This window comes from Antennarius striatus, chromosome 4 (genome assembly GCF_040054535.1).
Source record: "Antennarius striatus isolate MH-2024 chromosome 4, ASM4005453v1, whole genome shotgun sequence".
Taxonomy (NCBI): domain Eukaryota; kingdom Metazoa; phylum Chordata; class Actinopteri; order Lophiiformes; family Antennariidae; genus Antennarius; species Antennarius striatus.
This window is the reverse complement of record NC_090779.1, coordinates 21,593,191-21,614,143: the sequence shown is the minus strand read 5'-3', so window position 1 is coordinate 21,614,143 and position 20,953 is coordinate 21,593,191. Positions and strand designations below refer to the sequence as shown.

Sequence of the window (20,953 nt, the reverse complement as noted above, 5' to 3'; positions counted from 1 at the left end):
ACAGCAGGCAGTGGCTCAGCCAAAAAGTCTGGCAAAGACAAAATAAAACTGGTTGGAATATTCACGTAAATCAGAAACAAATCACAGGTTTGAGCTGGCTTGTAGCTGATTGGCTAGTAGACAAGGCTTGAAGACATTGGCAGAGAGTGAAGACTGAGCAGGATGGCACCTTCTAAAAAGGTTAAAATGAGACTGAGAAAACTGGCTAAACTAAATTAATGGAAAGGCAGGTAAAACAGATAAACAACTATAACATAAAAAATTATAATAAACTGCAAGAACTTTGGAACTTATCTTCTGACTCCCTCCAATCAGACATCTTATACAGCAACAGTATTGTTTTGTGTTTGTATATTCACAGCACAGCACACGTCAGGCAGAGCAGTATCATCACCAGCAGGGGGCGAGATCTGTCAGTGCCACCATCCTTCAGCAAAGATTCTTCAACGGTGTTGTTTGTCATCACCGATCTGCTTGGCATCTGGTGGTAGCACATGCAGTCAAAGTGGCTGTCAAACCAGTCGATGTCAAACTGTGAGAGGCTTCCAGTCACAGTCCATGATGTGACTGGATGCTGCTGTCCATGCTGCCGATGGATCTGGTAATGCATGGGGTCCAGGTGGAGGAAGACGTCCATGTCCTATTGTTTCCTCACACAGCGGCCTTGGTTCTGGCAGAGTGCCTCACTGCAGAGTTGCGTTGCCTTGGAGACATTGACTATGTACGGATTCATGACCTGATCCAGGTGCTGACGAGCATCATAGCAGGTGTCCTACAAGATTTGACACTTATTAGACAATCACTGCTAACATATTGCTATGATTTTCAGAAAACCTGAGAGTGATGTCAGATCCTACATCTGTGCTGGTGACGTTCATGTCTCCCCAGGAAATAATGCCAGTGGCGCCGAGAGCAGCAGCTTCTCCGATAGTGTTGACGACATCGAACTGCCGAACGGACCAGAGACACAAAAAAAAAAGACAGAGCAGGAAACAACTTAAGTTGAGGTGATCAATTAAAGACAGAGAGAACCACAATGTGGATTTCACCTCCTGACTGAGATAATTCCTGTAAATAAGCTTTTTCAAAAGACATATCATTGCCCCACAATGAGCTGGCGACTTGTCAGGATTTGCACACACTGTCGGCTGAACACAGGATCTGATTTAAACCAGGAAAGTATATCTGATGAAACATGATGCTGGGCTTGCGCTAGCCATTCGCCGTAGGCGAAGTAAATTCCAGATTGGCTAAAAGGTTTTTAGACTGTGTAGCCACAGTGACGTTCTTATTTTTATGGAAAAAAGGCTAAAACTTAATACTTTTTCGCTCGCTAGCGCCGCTATTTCCGCCGGCGTCTCTATTTCCGCATGCCGACGGAATTTAGCTGAAGCATGCCGACGGAAATAGCCAACGGAAATAGCCGACGGAAATACCCGAAGTGACGCAAAAGCTCCCGATCATTAAATATGCACTCGGGTCATGACCTCCTCTCGTCCAATGAAAAACAAAAAGATTCTTTTTTTACAAGCTAAACCCGCGAATTGGTGTACGACAAGGCGAGGACGATCGATTGAAAGAAAATGAGAATAGAGTGTTCTATAGTAGATATTGCATTAAAATTCTAATTGAACAACAAATTGTGAATGCTGAGAGGGGTTAGGAGTTGTGACAGACCGATCAGAAGGTAAATGAATGCAAGTTTTCAATTGTTGAATATCACATTTATACCTGCATAAAGTAGGACAGAAATAAAGATAGTTCAGCTTGAACTGTTGACTTTAGTGTATTTTTGTAGGTAAACTGAACAGAAGATTTTGCCCTCAGAATGCACCAGAATGCAGGAAAACAACCCCATTTTCTAAAAAATTTCCCGGGGGAGCCCTCCGATCCCCCATGCAGGGGGGTATCCCCCCACACCCCCCTATGTCAAGTGTGGTTTTACACTCTCAATTGAAAACTTGCATTCACTATGTGAACATACAGCCATACAAAATATTGCTCAATGTTTACTTGTAAGTTTTACTTGTACTACAAGACATTTTAACTTTGACTTAGACACTTTGATTTTAATAAATTTGATTCTTGGTATTAGTCAATGTTTACTTGTAAGTTTTACTTGCTATTACAGCCAGCCGCTATCTTGGACACAGAGTGTGGCTTTTTGTGGCTTACTCAATTCTTTTACACTGAGCCACAGTGGCTTAGTCATACTACCTCCTAGTGCAAGCCCAGTGATGGTTGATTGTTTTGCAGGTGACCCAAATTTGATTCTTACAGTTCTGTCCTTTTTTCACTATTTCTAAATATAATGCCTAAATGGCCGCCAGCATTCTCAGGGTGACTCTGAGTATCCTGCAGCTGGTCAGCCAACTGCTGCTCTTCTGTAAGTCTGCGGTGACGCCGGTGTTGCTGTTCTTCCTGTGCCAGCTGTTCACCAGAGCGTTCCTGGACTGTTGTTGTTGCTGCTGTGATGAGTGTGGCTTGCACGGTTCACCCGCCACCGCCGCCAGCGACAGCGATAACGAATGCCCCACCACCGAGTTGGAGCTGTCACCGTTCAACACTGTGCGCCGGGAGATGCCCAACTCCGCTTCTTACCCCATTGGGGGGACACGCTGCTGAAGTCGGACCTCAGAGAGGGGCGGAGCTTGTTCTGACCTTCTGACATGACTATGAATTTGATTAGTGGACATGTTGACATATCAGGTGCATTTTTAAAAAAACTTTAAAGAAATGAACTTCAAACCGCTGAGTTTAGAGTACTGACTTCACTGTTTATAGAATGTTAGGTATGAAGAAACAGTCGGTATTAGTTTATAGCGTTTTCCTTTCTCACTCATGTTTTTGTGCGTTCATGACATATTTTAATACTGTAGATATAGATATGATTACAAATCTTTTAAACTTCAGATAATTCAATCAATCAATTTCATGTTGAGAAAAAGAGAGATGTGAGGAGAGATGTAGGCAGCACTGTCGCCTCATAGTTGGAGGGTTCTGGGTTCGATTCCTTTCTGTGTGGAGTTTGTATGTTCTCCCTGTGTGGGTGGGTTCTCTCTGGGTTATCCAGCTTCCCCCCACCTCCAAAAACATGTAACGTCGGTGGGTTTGTGACACCACATTGCCTGTAGGTGTGAGTGTGAGTGTTAGACTGTCTGTGTGGCCCTGTGATAAACAGGCGACTTGTCCAAGGTATACCCTGCTTCTCGCTTGCAATTCAGCTACTATAGACTCAAGTGTAAGTGCGACTTGGATTTGGATAAGCAGCTGAAGATGGAAGAATAGATGAATGGATGAATATTGTTTTAATTTAGTTGCCAAAATGATAAACAAAAATAAAATAGAAAAACAGTACTTTAGCAGTACCATGTTCAGATGCAAGTAGAATTCCAGCCAGTCAAGGGAGCATCAAAATTAATCAGCTGTGTTTTATCACGGTCATCAAACCATCTGACATCTAAATTCACGTCACAACATCATAATCTTGGAACAAGACCGATATTTGGACGATCTTAGTAGAGAGAGCGAGTAGAGAGAGTAGAGTAGGACTTTATTCATCCCTTCAGGAGGTTCCATCAGGGAAATTAATTCCTCTGTCACATTACACACAGCACAGTGAGTACACAGAAAGAAAAGACACACAGAAAGTAATGCCAACACCAAAAAGAAACAGTAATAAATAAATAACCCACCAGATAGAGAGAATATAAATAATAATAACCCACTAAATAAAGAGAATACACAAATACAGAGACATAAATGACCTAAGGAATAAAAGGCATGAATAAATAGACATGGATAGGCATAGGCAGTGTGTGTATTGTTTACATTGTTTGGTAAATTTATTTATTTATTTATTGTCATCCCTCCGCCCTGGTGCGGACTGTCTTTTTCTTCACCTCCCCCAGAGAGGAGTTGAGCAATTTAATGGCTCGGGGGATAAAGGAGTTCTTCAGTCTGTTGGCATGTTGGGAGGCGCAGCCTCTGGCTGCTCAGGTTTCTTAGGCTCCTCTGGTTGTTGGTAACGGTGTGCAGAGGGTGGCTGACATTGTCCATGATGTCCAGCAGTTTGTCCAATATTCTCTTCTCCGCCACCGTTGCCAGAAGGTCCAGCTTCATCCTGACCACAGAGCCGGCCCACCTGATCAGCTTTTCCAGCCTGGAGAGATCTGCCTTGGTCACACTCCCTCCCCAACACACCACAGCGTAAGACAGGACGCTGGCGACCACAGACTGATAGAACATCCACAGGAGCTTCCTGCAAATGTTGAATGCCCTCAGCCTCCTAAGAAAGTACATCCTGCTCTGTGTTTCCGTATACAGCTGCCTCGTGTTGCTGGTCCAGTCTAGCTTGTTGTCTAGCAACAGCCCAAGATATTTATAGGTCTGCTCAATCTCCACCTCCTCCGTTCCTATCAGAACTGGTCTAGGTTGGGGTCTGCCCCTTCTGAAGTCAATGACCAGCTCTTTAGTTTTGGAGGTGTTGAGCTGCAGACTGTTGCTGTGACATCAGTCAACAAAGTCCATCACCACGCATCTATACTCCTCCTCCTCATTGTCCCTGATACATCCCACAATGGCTATGTCATCTGCGAACTTCTGGTTGTGACACAGTTCTGAGTTGTAGCAGAAGTCCGCCGTGTACAGGGTGAAGAGGATTGGGGACAAGACAGTCCCCTGTGGAGCACCGATGCAGCTGACCACAGTATCAGACGTGGAATCCTTTAGCCTGACGAACTGTGGTCTGTTGGTGAGGTAGTCATGGATCCAGACAACCAGGGCGGGGTCTGCTCGCATTTGTGAGAGTTTGTCCTACGGTATACAGGGCTGGATGGTATTAAAGACACTTGAAAACTACTCTGTAACTAGAGATGAGTTGAGGCTATGTCGGGAGGTTGGATGGAGGAGGGCGGGCCTGGGGGGAGGGGTATGTGGTGGGGGTGTGGGTAGGGGCCACTTTGCTGCCTTGGAGGAGGAGAGGGGGCATGGGATGGGTGTGAGGCTGGTGAGCTGCTGCTGAGGTCTTGAGGGTGGAGGGTGATAGGGGTTGGTGCAGGGGGGCCTGGTTGAACCTATTGAAAAAGACATTCAGGTCATTGGCCCTCTGCACCCCTCCCTCCTCAGTTCTGGTCCTGGCTTTGTGGCCACGACACTAGTGATCTTCTTGCATGTGTTGGCCCATGGAGGGATGTAAACACAGAGGGAGATCACGTGACTTAACTCCCGAGGTAAATAGTATGGCCGTATGCTAACGGCCAGCAGTTCTAGGTTAGGGCAACGTACAACCGCCTTCACTGATACATGGCCGTGGTTACACCAACGGTTGTTGGTGTAAATGATGAGTCCCCCACCTTCCCAACTTGTAATTATTTCTAAACATTTTTATTTCATCAAAGGAAGGATCAAAACTGAACACGCCTCGCAGATTCATGGTCTGGATAATAAAAAACATTCTCGTTCATCACAAACTCACCGAAAGGACTCTGTATGTAAACCACATTGTACTCTAATTATCTATTTGCCCTTCATTTTTTCTTCTGGCACCAAAACTTGCGTGTTCAAATCTTTTGTACAGAACACTGGCAACCTCAGTTCCTGTTCCAGTAATTAGACATCCCCATTCATTAAGAAACAATGGTCCAACACGGAAACTGAGGCTGTGCTGCTGGACAGCCTGACCTTCTTCCAGCTGCTCCCAGGGCTGTGCCCTGGAATGAGACTGATGTACTGGGAGGTCCAGGATCACCACCCCCTGATTGGTGGACATGAGCCAGGCCTCCACGGCAACCAAAATACCCAGGATGGGACAGAGCTGGATAATATTCTTCTGTTCCAAACACCAGTACAGACATATTAAAAAAAACATATTTGATAAATTAGAGCTAGCTGCACATTTACAGACACAAGTTGATTTGATGCCAGTTGATTTGTAATGGGGTGGCACGTCGACGCAGTGGGTAGCGCTGTCGGCTCGCAGCAAAACGGTTCCAGGTTCAGTTCCTGTTCTCTGTGGTGTTTGTATGTTCTCCCCTTGTCTGTGTGGGTTCTCTCTGGGATCTCCGGCCTCCTCCCACCTCCAAAAACATGTGTTTCAGGTGGATTGGTTGGTTCCAAATTGCCTGTAGGTGTGAGTGCGTGCGTGAGTGGTTGTTTGTCTTTTGTGTGGCTCTGCAGTGCACCGGCGTTGTGCCCAGAGTGTTCCCTGCCTCTCACCCATAAGTCCAGGCTCCAGGAACACCCGTGACCTGCGAAAGTGGAAGAAGATGTTGGTCTCCTGAGCTCCCTGTTATCAGTTTATCTATACATCTCATGTGATCCAATATAGAAGAATATTTACAGATGATTCTTTCCATCTATATTATAATTGCACGTGTCCCTCAGTATGTAAGTAATTTTGTGGGTATGCCTTTAACAAAGACCACAGATCAAAGCGCAGGCTGTATGACATAGATCAGATGGGTTACCAATAAAGCATTGTATGAAATTTTTTGTAATAGATAGATATACTTTATTCAACCCAAACTGGGAAATGTAAAGATCAATTAAACAATATTTGTTTGTTATAGACTACCCATAAAACAGTATATTTGTTTTTTATCAATAGTTTATTTATGGTTCATCTTAATTTCCCTTCGGGGATCAAAACAGTATATTAAATTAAATTAAATTAAATTAAATTTATCCATAAATCACTGTACTGTATTTGTTAATCATAAAGAGAAAATACACTATGTGTTAAAAATCATTAATCAATAAAACATTATATATTACTTATTATATATAAGTTGTCACTAAAACACTGTAAATGTAATCATTTTAAATTGTATGTCTCTAAAACACCACATAGTAAATTGTTTTTACAATAAATAGACCAATAAAACACTATATTTGTTTATAATAGTTTAGTCTATCAATAAAACACTTCATGAAATTTGCTTATAATAGACTATGAATAAAACACAGTTTATCAAAATCACAATATAATATTTGTTTGAATATTTCATTTAAGACTATGCTATTTTTTTTATAATAGACCATGAATAAAAGACTACATATTTGTTTTTAATGAGTAATTTATCTGTAAAACACTATATGATGTTTTTATAATAGACTATATATTTATTTTTAATGAAGTTTTCCCTCCTGTCCTCTGTACCCACGGTTCGCTCCCACTCAATCCACTCATTCCGGTCACCTGTGTTGCTACAGCCACCTGCTTCCCATCTCCAATCAGGCTCTACCTACTTAAACACAGCTCAGACCTCAGTGTACTGCCAGATTGTCACCAACCCTTTGTACTCCTTAGCTTTCTTTTTGAGATTTTATTAGTTTCCTGGTTTTTGCCTGTTGGTCTGTTCCTTGTTCGTTCACCTGAAAGCTGTTGTAGCAACTTTTGTTTTTTGTTAAACTATGAACTTCTCTTCTGGTGTTCTGCTTGTGGGTCGTAACCCCACCAATAACAAATAGTTTATTAATGAAACACTATATGACATCTGTTTATATTTTTGTAATAAATACATTATCAATAAAAAATATAAAATATATTCCAGCAATACAGGCTCAAAACAAAACGGCTCTATCTTTCCGTGAAGTGAGATTTATTATTGTAATTGTTACTGTCATTATTACCATTGTGTTGTTAATCTGTACATGCGATATCTATTGCTTCGTCTGTCCACTCCTGGAAGAGGGGTCCCTCCTCTGCAGTCTTCCTGAGGTGTCTCCCATCCATTTTCCCCCCTGTTAAAAGGGTTTTGGGGGGAGTTGTTCCATATCCGATGTGAGGGTCGTACTGCTCGTGTAGTGGGGATGAGAATCAGTTAAGTTTTGAATAGGAAATAAGCACCCCCTTTATTTTTTTGAGACGTTGTTGAGAGTTATGTTAGACTGGGATGTGACTGGGATGCACTTGCAACGCCAAGTCAGTGGGTGGCGCTAGCGCGCTCCTGGGGATCTAGGGGAGCGGCATCTTCACAAGCTTTATTGGCGCGAGTCATTAATAAAACGACTTGTTACTGGTGAGGACGTTAATCCTTGTGCTCCGCTGTTGATCCGCAGGTACCGTAGAAACATTTGATGGCTCTCTGGGTTGTGGCTGTCCAGGTGTGGATGAGTGGGAGATGTCTGTTCTGTGTTCGGGATGACTGGTGGATGGAGAGCGCTTGTTGGTGGAGTTGGTTGTGTGTTTCTGACGAGTGTGTGTCGTTACGTTGGGGTGTTTGTATGGGTGTGATATTTTGGTAATCCTTAATTTATGTTCCAGTTAAATTATTTTGATAAATATTCATTTATTTGCTTTTATTGTACCATTGTTTATTTGTTGTTTTGCAGATTATTGGTTGTTTCTTTTATTGGTGAACATTTAAATGTTTTTTTTATGTTGTATCGATTAATAAAATGACTTACTTGTGAGGACATTAATCCTTGTGCTCCGCTGTTGATCCACAGTACACAACCACCGATTCGCAGTGTATTTGGCCTGTGCATCGTATGAGCCGGTCCAGAGTCCCCTAGGTCTTGCGCCAGTTACACTCGCAGTGCACAAAGGTCAGAGGGATATCACCCATGTGCAGATTGTAAAGCCCTTTGAGACATTGTGAATCTGGGCTATATAAGAACAAAATTGAAACTAGAGAAATAAATAGTATTGGAATGAACATTAAAACACAATTTTGCGTCTTTGTGGATGTAGTATTTGACATATTTCGTTCGATAGTTTTTATTGAAATGATGAAAATCTCGGGTTATCCCTGAGATTTTCCCTGGCCCAAAAAAAGTCATCATCAATAAAAAAGGCCACAACTCGAACATTTTTGTTGGACCTCTTAGTAAACTGAATCCTTGTTTTCCAGATAGCCTCACTGATTAGTGGTTTTTTTAAGGCTGCACAGCCGGTCAGTCCCAATCCCTTGAGTTCCCTTTGCACTGTACCTGTGGAAATGTTCTGTAGTGTACTTTTACTTTTCAACATTGCCCTGAATTGTACTGTTGTTTTTCTTTGAGTTGATTTCACCAAACGTTTAAGTGATCGCCGATCACAATAATTTAGGGAGTTTTTCTGGACGCATTTCTTCCTTGAAGACAATGGTCTCCACTATCTTCCAATTTTTAATAATGCGTTGGGACAGTTTTTAACTTTGTTATAGTAGTTTCTGCTTGATGCTTCCCAACGATTTGATCCTTCTCAAACTGACTAACGTCATTTCCTTAGCCACAGCTTGTGTCTTTTGAAATAGTTGTTTAAGAAATGAGAAGCAACTTCTTGCAAAACATGGGGTAGAAGCTCAGAAAATGTATTGAATCATTTGTCTGTATTAAAAAAATCAAACATGAGAATGAAAAAAAGGATTATGCATCATTTTGGGTCACCTGAGTCACATCCAGAAAAGTAGTTCCTGACAAAACTTACAATAAAACTTCTTTATGGATTGAGCAAACAGAATATTGTAAATTAGAGATAATTATGTGGGGAGATGTGAACGGGAAAAGGGTCTGAAAGTCTATCAAAAGAATGAAGGAATTTGAGCAAAGCATTTGAATAAATGATGTGATCATCACCGGCATCAAACTTAGGCCGAGAAATTATGCTCACGCCATGACCAGAGGAGAGGAAGATGTACACAGCACTGATTATGAGTCGGTGGAACAACAGGTGATTACTCAACTGAGGGACCTGGAGATTAATATCGAGCCGGACTAGATTGTTACCCACTACCATCTGGAGGTAGGAGACCACCTGCAGTGCTGATAAAGTTCTACAACCGCAAGTTCAAAATTGCTCTTCTGAAACGAGGCCCTAAACTGCAAGGAAAAGACGTCTACATCAATGAGAATCTCACCAAAAAGAATGCTGATATCGCTAAACAAGCTCGACAGCTGAAGAATGGGCTTTATAAACCTGTACAACGTATGTATAAAGCAGCCAATAACAATTTACCTCAAAATCTACAATCACAAATACAGATTAATGAATCCAATTACCAACTAAGAAAAAACAGCATTTTTACAGAAGAAAGCAAGAACAACATTAAAAACATTTTTATTATCTTCTTTTCCTTTTGGCTTTTCCCTTCAGGGGTCGCCACAGCGAATCAATTTCCTCCATCTAGCCCTGTCCTTTGAATCCTCTTCTCTCACACCAACTACCTTCATGTCTTCCCTCATTACATCCATAAACCTCCTCTTTGGTCTTCCTCTAGGCCTCCTGCCTGGCAGTTCAAAACTCAGCATCCTTCTACCAATATATTCACTATCTCTCCTCTGGACATGTCCAAACCATCTCAGTCTGGCCTCTCTGACTTTATCTCCAAAACCTCTAACATGTGCTGTCCCTCTGATGTACTCATTCCTGATCCTATCCTTCCTGGTCACTCCCAGAGAGAACCTCAGCATCTTCATCTCTGCTACCTCCAGCTCTGTCTCCTGTCTTTTCCTCAGTGACACTGTCTCTAGACCAAACAACATCGCTGGTCTCACCAGTTTTGTACCTTTCCTTTCATTTTAGCTGAAACTCTTCTATCACACATCACACCTGACATTTCCTCCATCCTTTCCATCCTGCCTGTACACGCTTCTTCACTTCTTTTCCACACTCTCCATTGCTCTGGACTGTTGAGCCTAAGTACTTAAAATCCTCCACCTTCTTGATCTCTTCTCCCTGTAACCTCACTCTTCCACTTGGGTCCCTCTCATTCACACACATGTACTCTGTCTTACTGCGGCTAACCTTCATTCCTGTCCTTTCCAGGACAAACCTCCACCTCTCTAGCTTGTCCTCCACCTGTTCCCTGCTCTCACTGCAGATCACAAAGTCATCTGCAAACATCATAGTCCATGGAGATTCCTGTCTAACCTCGTCAGTCAGCCTGTCCATCACCACAGCGAACAAGAAGGGGCTCAGAGCTGATCCCTGATGCAGTCCCACCTCCACCTTGAACTCCTCTGTCACACCTACAGCACACCTCACCACTGTCTTACAGTCCTCATACATGTCCTGCACCGCTCTACATACTTCTCTGCCACTCCAGACTTCCTCATACAATACCACAGTTCCTCTCTGGGCACCCTGTCATAAGCTTTCTCCAGATCTACAAAAACACAATGCAGCTCCCTCTGGCCTTCTCTGTACTTCTCTATCAACATCCTCAAAGCAAATACTGCATCTGTAGTACTCTTTTTTTGGCATGAAACCATACTGCTGCTCACAAATGTTCACTTCTGCCCTTAGTCTAGCTTCCACTACTCTCTCCCATAACTTCATTGTATGGCTCATCAGCTTTATTCCTCTGTAGTTGCCACAACTCTGCACATCTCCCTTGTTCTTAAACATTTTCATTATCACTGGCTTCAAACATTGCAACATTGCAAGGTTATATTTCTGATGGTTAAAGGACTACATTGTTATGGTAAATTAAACTAAACTAAAATAAACTTGTGAACTGGATTAAGATTATGATCTAAATCCAGTTCAGGATGGTTCGATAGATTGATGTCTTTAATGTGATTAAGTGCTATACAAATAAAGGTTGATTGATTGTTTTCTCTGAAAGAAATCCAGAGAAATTGGGGCGGCAGTGGCTTTTGGGCGGTGGTGGCTCAGTGGTAGAGCGCACGGTAGAGCAGGTCATCCAATGTTCTGAGATCAGGGTTCAGTTCCCGCTCCCGCCCTAAAAAACACCCGAAGGTGAGCTGACAGTGGGAGGTGTCAGCTGACCTTCGGAGCACTGTCGAGGCACCCTTCCGCAAGGCGCCGTCCCCCTTACAAGTTGCTCATTTGGGGCGCACCAAGCAGGAGCTGCCCGCCACTCAGTGCACCGCGGAGCCACACATAGACACCCACATAGACAAGCATTGACACTCACACCTACGGTCAGTTTGGGACAGGCCAGTTAACCTAAATTGATGTTTTTTGGGGTGGGAGGAAACCGGAGAAAACCCACGCAGACACGGGGAGAACATGCAAACTCCACACAGAGTGGGACGTGAACCCGGAAACGCCTTGGCGTGCGGCGACAGTGCTACCTACTGCGCCACCGTGCCGCCCCCACTTAATATTATGAAGAGAATTTTGAGCTTTTAGTGGAACAGCACAACATACAAGGTCAGCATCATTAGCAGGAGGATAGATCTGTTAGCGACTAAACTGCGCCCTGAGGCTGTAGCAATCAATCTGCATGGCTTCTTGGTGTAGCACATGCAGTCAAAGTTGCTGTCAAACCAGTCGATGTAAAACTGTGTGAGCTTCCCACTCACAACCCAGGTATCATTTGTGGGCCCCCGATGGATCTGGTATTCCGTTTTGTTCAGGTGGAGGTAGGTGTCCGAGTCCCATATTTTCCTTGAACAGCGGCCTTGGTTCTGACAGATCGACTCACTGCAGATTTGCACTGCAGTGGAGACATTGAGTATGTACGCATTCAAAATCTCATTCAGGTAACGTCGAGCATCATTGCAGGAGCCCTACAGGATTTGATAAAAAGACAGTGACACGTTGTAACATATTGTTATGATGTTCAGAAAACCTGATGTCAGTGATGTTGGATCTTACCTCCGAACGAGCGACATTCATGTCTCCCCAGGAAACAACGCCAGCCACGCCAAGAGAAGCAGCTTCTCCGATAGTGTTGACGAGATCAAACTGCCAAACAAAACAGACAGACCAAAAACTAACGATTAGAACAGGAAAACAACTTCAGTTGAGCTGATTGATTCAACAAGATGGAGAGCAGATTTCACCTACTGACTGAGGTTCTTCTTCTACATTTGCTTTTTCAGAAGACTTAAAATATATTAACACAAGACTACTTTTTTTATTTTTTATTTTGACCAACAACAACCTGACGTCCAATTATCCCTTAACTCTCTAAAATTAATTTAGTTGTTTCCCATTTATTACTTTACTATGTGTATTTGACTCATGGCTAGATTAAATTCTTTAATGTTAGGATTAGCCTGAAACTTGGTTTCCGCTATGGAAGCTTTAAAATCCAAACCAGATATTAAATCTGGTGCTGAATCCGTTACTGCTTCTGGTTGTCAAGACAGGTAAAATAGGCCTCTAGGTAACCGTGGAAACAATACTGGTGCTTTAAGTCCAGCTTAAAGCACCAGTATTATTTCTGCAGTTTACACACCAGTACTCCCCATATTCCCCTGTGGAACTATAAACATGCTAGCCAATCTGGTATTCCTATTCAAATTCATAGGGTAAAAAAAAACAGTTATATGTTAGGTATGACAGAGAGAACAGTGGTGCAAGTGTGTCTTACCTCTGACATGTATGTGTCAGTGAAATCCTTGTACACCGGACGAATGAAGGCATACACAGGGATAGACAAGTTTCTCTCAGCAAGTACCGAAGACCTCATGGCCTCCTCAAGGCGATTTCGAACATACAGTCGAGCTTGTATGGTGTCTTTCAATACCAGCTCAAGGTAGATTGATGGATAAATTGCTGTGGACTCATTCCAGAGCCACTTCAGGTTATCGTTCCTCAATTTCTCGAGGTCCAGACACTCGCCTGTGTAGCTTTCAAAATTTTTTGGATTCTTGTATTGATAATTGTAGCAGTCGGGGAACAGATAGTAACCCCAGAGTCGATCGGGACGAAGTCTCTTACCAAGGCGTATCGAGTCAATAAAGTAAGTCTTGGCTGCTTGATCAAACTCAGCCTTTGCTATTTCCGTTGCCTCTCTTTCAGACAATGAACTGTACCTTTTGTAAACATATTCTATAGACAGCCTTCGATAGACATCTTTTGGTCTCCAGTTTCTGATCCATTGTGGCCTCCACTCCTCAAAGTCAAGCACAGCAAGGCCCGCATGGTTAGGAGGGATATAGTTGTCAATGTCACTCGCTGCCAGCAGAAGGTGCTCAGTCATGTTTATCACCTGAGGTAGGCCACCATGAATAATATGAGCTATGCTTAGATTTTTGTGAAGCTCAATGCGGGGATGTATACCAAAACGATCAATGTAGAACATCGAGAGGGTTTGGTTGACTGCTGTCCTCAATGGGCTTGTGATATAGTCAAAGTAGATAAGGTTGAGGGGCAAGTTGAATCGGGATTCACAGAGCTCAGTTGGAGCATTCCACATAAAGGCAAAGTGATTGCCGGCACGGATTGGAGGATCTGTTTTGTAGTCTAATGCCTCAACTAGAGTAGACATTGCAAGCGTTACAATGATACATTGATTAAAACGAAGCCTCATTTTGTTTTGCACTCCTATATGTGAAAAAGAAACAGATCAGTTCACAAACAAGCTATGCTTAGAGGTCAGTGACCTTATCCAAATAATTATTTCCCATTCCACCCTAGCAAATATTAAACAGACATTTGAAACAATATCTGTTAGACTACACTAGCACGTAGCATGCATGTATTAGGAATACAAATATTTAGCAAAGAGTGGACATGCATTCTAACAAATACATAATTAATCCTCTCTAGATTTTTTTTGGTGATTTTGTCATTTTTAACTTCAGCATATTCAATATATCAATCATACACTGTGTAAATCTGTTGTACCACTTGTCTCCATCATGGCCATTTTGGTCAACTGAAAAGCTTTGAAATACTTTATTTTACATTATTATTTACAGATTAAAAGGCTTCCATTCTAAATCCAATGCCTCAAAATTGTTGTTTTTAATGTTTTCCACTGTATCGTGTTATTTATCAATTTTTGATTTCAGGAGAAATTTCATGTAATATCTTTTGTTTCTAGTATGGCCGAATGGCTTATGCAGATAAATGACATACATTTGGCTTAGGTGCGATCTTAAGGATGGCAGGCAATGATTTGTGTTTTTGCATAAAAGAAAATGTGCCTTGTGTGAAAATGCAAGGACAAATATGTATTTGTATTAAAGATAAAGTGATATCAATTACATGATATCATACCTCCTAGAAATTTCTGATTATTCTTCAAGCTTTAGTCGATTTTGGCTGATGTTCTGATAGTGCATGCAATATAAAGAATTCCTTGCTTTGACTTTAATGTGTCACTGTGCTTTATTCTTTTCATGTGAAAGGGGCATGTGCGTGAAATTGCAACACAAATAAGTATTTGGAGGATCAAAATTTGTGATGAAAGAGATCCCAGGTTTCTGGCAAGATGGTTTATTCTTTTTCATCTTCTCACTGTCTTTCATGTCAAACTGACTTGTAGGACAGTAACAAAAGACCTCCACTCTTGCCTGTTTTGGGCAAGAGTGTATGTCCCATTACTTTCATCTCTCCCGCCACTGTTCTACACCAGGAATCTTTGTGCCTGCCCGTTTTCTCTGCCCCCTGGTGTCCAGTATAGTGCTGTTCTCACGTAGTCATCTTTCTGAGGACATGCGCTATCCACCTCCATCTCCTTCTTAAATATGAATGAATGAATGAATGAATGAATGAATGAATGAATGAATGAATGAGTGAAAATCAGGGTATTCTGGTGCAAACTACTATCCTCGCAACAACACATCAAAGGCTCTAATAAAAGGTGTGTTTATGTTTTGATGAACTGGGTGTGAAACCCAGCCCCACCGTCACCCCAACGGACAGCAACACACAAAAGAGGCTGAACTTCTCTTTCAGACCAGTGAGGTGAACTGCCAGGAGGAGAAGCTGTCTCTCATTAAGGACCAACTAGAGCTCAAACACGCGCTGATGTAGAAGGAACAGGAGTCCAGAAGCTACCATACCCAGTGGAAAGAGGAAATTCATTCCTCCTCCCAGAGACAGAGTCTCTGAAGACCACTCTGCTATAGAAAGCGCAGGAGTTGGAAAACAAGAAGACCTTGATCTTCCAGTTGGAGGAAGTTGAGGCCCAAATCCAAAAGGAAGAGAAGAAGTGGTACTCGAGGCTGTTCAGGATTTGATCTGATCTGGATCTGAAGGACTGGACAAACCTTCAGCTACAAAAATGTCCCAAAATGCTGATAAATGCTTAATCTCTGAATAATATAATATGTTTTCTGTTGTGTTGTCTTTAATACGTAATACATTATATCAGGTTTGAATTACTGCAAATATTGTGTATGCCATAGGATTTAATTCAAGGCTTTCCTGACTTCTAGACTGAGACTTGAATCTGCTGGAGGTCGAGTGGAAATCAGTCCATCCTGAGTGGGAGTCCTCTAAAACCTACCAAGAGAGGGTGTTCCCGAAGAGATGGGGTATGTGCTTGTAACCCTAGCACATGCCCCAAAAACACTCTTAGGGATCCCTGGGAGTCACATGGCTCCAAAATCAAGACATTCATGCATCAGCCTACAATGGAAAAAAGCAGAACCTCGTGGGATACAATAAAAATGTCAAAAATCCCTCATTTCTTCACAATGAAATGCTTACATTACGGATTACATGGCCGGGAGATTAAAAATGTGATTTTAATGGTAGTCAATATGACATTTCTAATGTCTAAGGTGTCTAGAGAGGCAATCTGGAATGTTCAGATTCCAGGCAGAGGTAAAGAGACGTAAGGCTGAGGCACAATCAGAAAACAGGCACAAGTCATAATCCAAGTAGTCCAAAAACATTCAAATGTGCGATAGACAGCAGGCAGTGGCTCAGCCAAAAAGTCTGGCAAAGACAAAATAAAACTGGTTGGAATATTCAAGTAAATCAGAAACAAATCACAGGTTTGAGCTGGCTTGTAGCTGATTGGCTAGTAGACAAGGCTTGAAGACATTGGCAGAGAGAGAAGACTGAGCAGGATGGCACCTTCTAAAAAGGTTAAAATGAGACTGAGAAAACTGGCTAAACTAAATTAATGGAAAGGCAGGTAAAACAGATAAACAACTATAACATAAAAAATTATAATAAACTGCAAGAACTTTGGAACTTATCTTCTGACTCCCTCCAATCAGACATCTTATACAGCAACAGTATTGTTTTGTGTTTGTATATTCACAGCACAGCACACATCAGGCAGAGCAGTATCATCACCAGCAGGGGGCGAGATCTGTCAGTGCCACCATCCTTCAGCAAAGATTCTTCAACGGTGTTGATTGTCATCACCGATCTGCATGGCATCTGGCTGTAGCACATGCAGTCAAAGTGGCTGTCAAACCAGTCGATGTCAAACTGTGAGAGGCTTCCAGTCACAGTCCAAGGACCATGATGGTGCTGCCGATGGATCTGGTAACGCATGGGGTCCAGGTGAAGGAAGACGTCCATGTCCCATTGTTTCCTCACACAGCGGCCTTGGTTCTGGCAGAGTGCCTCACTGCAGAGTTGCGTTGCCTTGGAGACATTGACTATGTACGGATTCATGACCTGATCCAGGTGCTGACGAGCATCATAGCAGGTGTCCTGCAAGATTTGACACTTATTAGACAATCACTGCTAACATATTGCTATGATTTTCAGAAAACCTGAGAGTGATGTCAGATCCTACATCTGTGCTGGTGACGTTCATGTCTCCCCAGGAAATAATGCCAGCGGCGCCGAGAGCAGCAGCTTCTCCGATAGTGTTGACGAGATCGAACTGCCGAACGGACCAGAGAGACAAAAAAAAAGACAGAGCAGGAAACAACTTAAGTTGAGCTGATCAATTAAAGACAGAGAGTAGATTTCACCTCCTGACTGAGTGACTGAGATTATTCTTGTAAATAAGCTTTTTAAAAAGACATATCATTGCCCCACGATGAGCTGGCGACTTGTCCAGGAAGTACTCCTTCCTCTCGCTCACAGCCAGCTGGAATTGGATAACAAAATCCTAACAATTAGTAAATCTTGTACTGAATCAGTTACCACCTCTGGTTGTCAAGACAGGTAAAATTGGCCTTTTGCCCTGAAATTCAGCTTAAAGCATCAGTATTGGTTCCATGGTTACCTGCAGTTTACACCCCTGCACTCCCCAAGTTCTCAAGTGGAACCATAAACACATGCTAGCAAGTAGATATTCCTATTCAATTTAGATAGAGCATAAAAATGTTATATATAAGGTCTGACTGAGAGAGAACAGTGGAGAAGGTGTGTCTTACCTCTGACATGTAGTCGTCAGTGCTGTCCTTGTACACCGGACGAATAAAAGCATACATAGGAATAGAAAATGATCCGTTGGGTAGTACTGAAGACCTCATGGCCTCCTCTAGGCGATTCCGAACATACAATCGAGCTTGTTGAGTGTCTTTCAGCACCAGCTCAAGGTAAATTGATGGAAAAAGTGCTGTGGACTCATTCCAGAGCCACTGCAGTTCATCGTTCCTGATTTTCTCAATATACGGACACTCTCCAGTGAAGCCCACAATGTCCTGGTTGTAGTCATAGTTGTAGCAGTCAGGGTACAGGTAGTAACCCCAGAGTCGTTTGGGACGCAATCTCTTGCCAATGCGTATGGATCGAACAAAGTACCTCTTGGCTGCACGTTCGAACACAATCTTCGCCAAGTCCTCTGCCTCTTGTTCGGACAACAAGGGATTCTTCTTTTGTACAACTGCAATAGAAATCTGTCGATAGATATCTTTGCTGCCCCAGTTTCGGTCCCATTGTGGCCTCCACTCCTCAAAGTCAAGCACAGCAAGGCCTGGTTGGTCAGCAGGGATGTAGTACTCAATGTCATCCTCTGCCAGCTCACGGTGCTCGTACATATCAATCAGCTGAGGCAGGCCGTCATCGTACATCATACCAGTCTCTTCATTCACATAGGGAAAGATGCCAAAACGGTCAGTGTAGAACATGGAGATGCTTTGGTTGGTCGCTGTCTTCAGTGTGCTGGTGACAAAATCGAAGTAGGAAAGGTCGAGGGGTATGCCGAAGCGAATGTCACACAGCTCAGTTGGAGCATTCCACATGAAGGCGAAGGGGATGTTGGAACGGATGGGAGGATCTGTACTCGGTAAGGCCTGAACCAACCACAGTAGAGCCAAAATTGTGACGATGTAGAAGATTGGCTGATTTGAATCAAGCATCTTGCACTATTATCTGTACAATAAAAAGAGGAGATCAGTTCCTCGATCTAAATCTATTTATCTATTTATATTCAGTTATATTTTTTACTTTTCTTTTGATTTTGTATTACATTTTGTCACTGGCATGCATGACTTCGTTTCCTTTTTTTTTTTTTTTTTTAATGATTCAGCAAATTAGACCTTCACTTCAAGCTAGTACATGAAGTTGGAAGGTTTTCATTTGACTCAGTACCAGATTGTGATTACAGTAAAGATGTATGTCTTTTTAATTAGATGAAGACAAAGGGCTGATTTACTAACTTCAGCAAACTTGGCTAATATCTGAAGAGATGGAGAAGGATCTTTTATTTTACTCAGAGTAATATCACTCACCGCTAATACCTCATAGTAAATTGATTAGTGCAGCTTAAGTCTTTAGTCTAAAGCATCAGACAAGCTCTTACAGGTTGTCCAACGGAAACCTACAAGTGAGCCCATTACACTCCACTCACTTTACAAGCATATGTACTTATATTCTGTCTGTTCTTGACATTAAAATTAACATCAATACAACCAAATGAGGGCAGTGGTGTCAAAGGTTCTGAGAACAACCAAGACTGGAAGTGTACTGAGTCGTTGTCAGTGAGGCCTTGAGGTACATCAGGGTTTGAGGATGGAGAGTTTTCTCATATTTTAACTCACTTTATCTTAATTTTGTCTGCTTACTTTTCTGAGCTTGGCTTGAATTTTAAATGCAAACATTTTCTAGTACTATTGCTTTGTTGTGTTGGTCTTGTCCCTATCTCTAAACTCCCTGAAAATGTACCAGATTTCAGATGGAATACACCCATCAGGGTCTAACTGTCTCTCAGTCTGTCTTTAATGTGGTGCCTTCACAAGTTTACCTTAATAGTCAGATAACTGTTATGAATATTACATGTAAATACCTAACTGTTGATGGACCATTCTTATTTAAATAGCACCTTTCCAGACTGATGGACTACAACAGTAACCAACATTCATCCATTCATGCAAACATTCATACAGCACTGGCATTCGTACTACTGTAAGTAAGCAATAACAAACTGATCCACAGCCATCCATATCCAATCAAATCACACACTAACTAACTCCACCGGCAAACTACAGTACAATTCATTGGGTTCATTGGGTTTATTGACCTAGAGATCAGTTAAAAATCTGTCAGAAACATGTTGAACAACAGGACATACAAAAGTACAAGACTCTTATGTTCAATTGATGGCATTGTCAGAAATTAAAATTGTTTAAACATTATTAAAAATGTTGTCTGGTGAAATGGAGCTCATAAATTTTCAGATTAAACCTTCAGAAAAAAGCAGTGAACTTTTTCCCCTATTTAATGACATAATAATAAAGCATACTAACTTGCTCTGTAGGTCCACCTACCTGCTGTCTTGAATGCAAAGTTTGGGAGTTGTAAAATTATCTCACTCTCTTCTCTGAGCCTGAACAGCTTCTCCTTATATTTGCTTTCGCAGGAGCCTCAATTACAGTCGGAACACGTGCAGGAACTTGTCAGGGTGGAATGAGTGGCAGGCCTGAGGTCTTCCCTTTTAGATATGGACAACCTGGTGTGAGGACGAGCTCGCTCCTAAATGCCTTGATGAAGCTAAATACAATAGACTATCCTCCATACGAGGTTATACCAAACCATTTTGCCGCACTGGAACTCGGCTTTTTCTATAAGAGCCACAAATCAGTGGAACGCTTTTTCTGATGTTGTAAGAAGCTGAATCTCTCTCAGTATCTCCAAATCCCACCTAACAAATTTAGTTAAAAAGCTGCTCAGCTTTGTAAACACTAACTTGGTCCTCAGGACGCCCTTTTGTGTGTGTGTGTGGGGGGAGGGTGAGGGTGTAGGCTTGGGAGGGATGGGGGGGTTACAAGCAGGAGTGTGTCGCTGTTGTGGTTATTATGTTCTGATTATATTAGTATGTTGTTTTAACTGTTTTGTTGTTGTCGTGTATTTTTAATGTGACCCTGCCAAGAGACTGCAGATGTGAATTAGCTTGAAGCTAAGTGACAA

At 42.2% G+C, this 20,953-nt stretch overlaps 2 protein-coding genes across 3 annotated transcripts; both read right to left on the bottom strand.

Annotated features, from left to right (window-relative positions):
* Positions 1-355: 355 nt before the first annotated feature.
* Positions 356-14,171, bottom strand: LOC137593704 (hyaluronidase-5-like). Its single transcript, XM_068312641.1, is given in 3 exon segments — positions 356-772; positions 858-947; positions 13,272-14,171. Coding segments are annotated over 3 exon segments (1,407 nt in total).
* An 872-nt stretch (positions 14,172-15,043) lies between these two features.
* Positions 15,044-20,743, bottom strand: LOC137594101 (hyaluronidase-5-like). Of its 2 annotated transcripts, none has more exons than XM_068313354.1 (4): positions 20,293-20,743; positions 17,980-18,919; positions 17,391-17,480; positions 15,044-17,305 (listed from the first exon to the last, which is right to left on the bottom strand). In XM_068313354.1, exons 2-4 carry the CDS (start codon positions 18,904-18,906, stop codon positions 16,901-16,903), a joined length of 1,422 nt encoding a protein of 473 aa, XP_068169455.1. In that variant the 5' UTR covers positions 18,907-18,919; positions 20,293-20,743; the 3' UTR covers positions 15,044-16,900. The 2 variants fall into 2 exon arrangements, with proteins under 2 accessions (XP_068169455.1, XP_068169456.1); XM_068313355.1 differs by having other exon boundaries at positions 20,314-20,743.
* Positions 20,744-20,953: the final 210 nt, after the last annotated feature.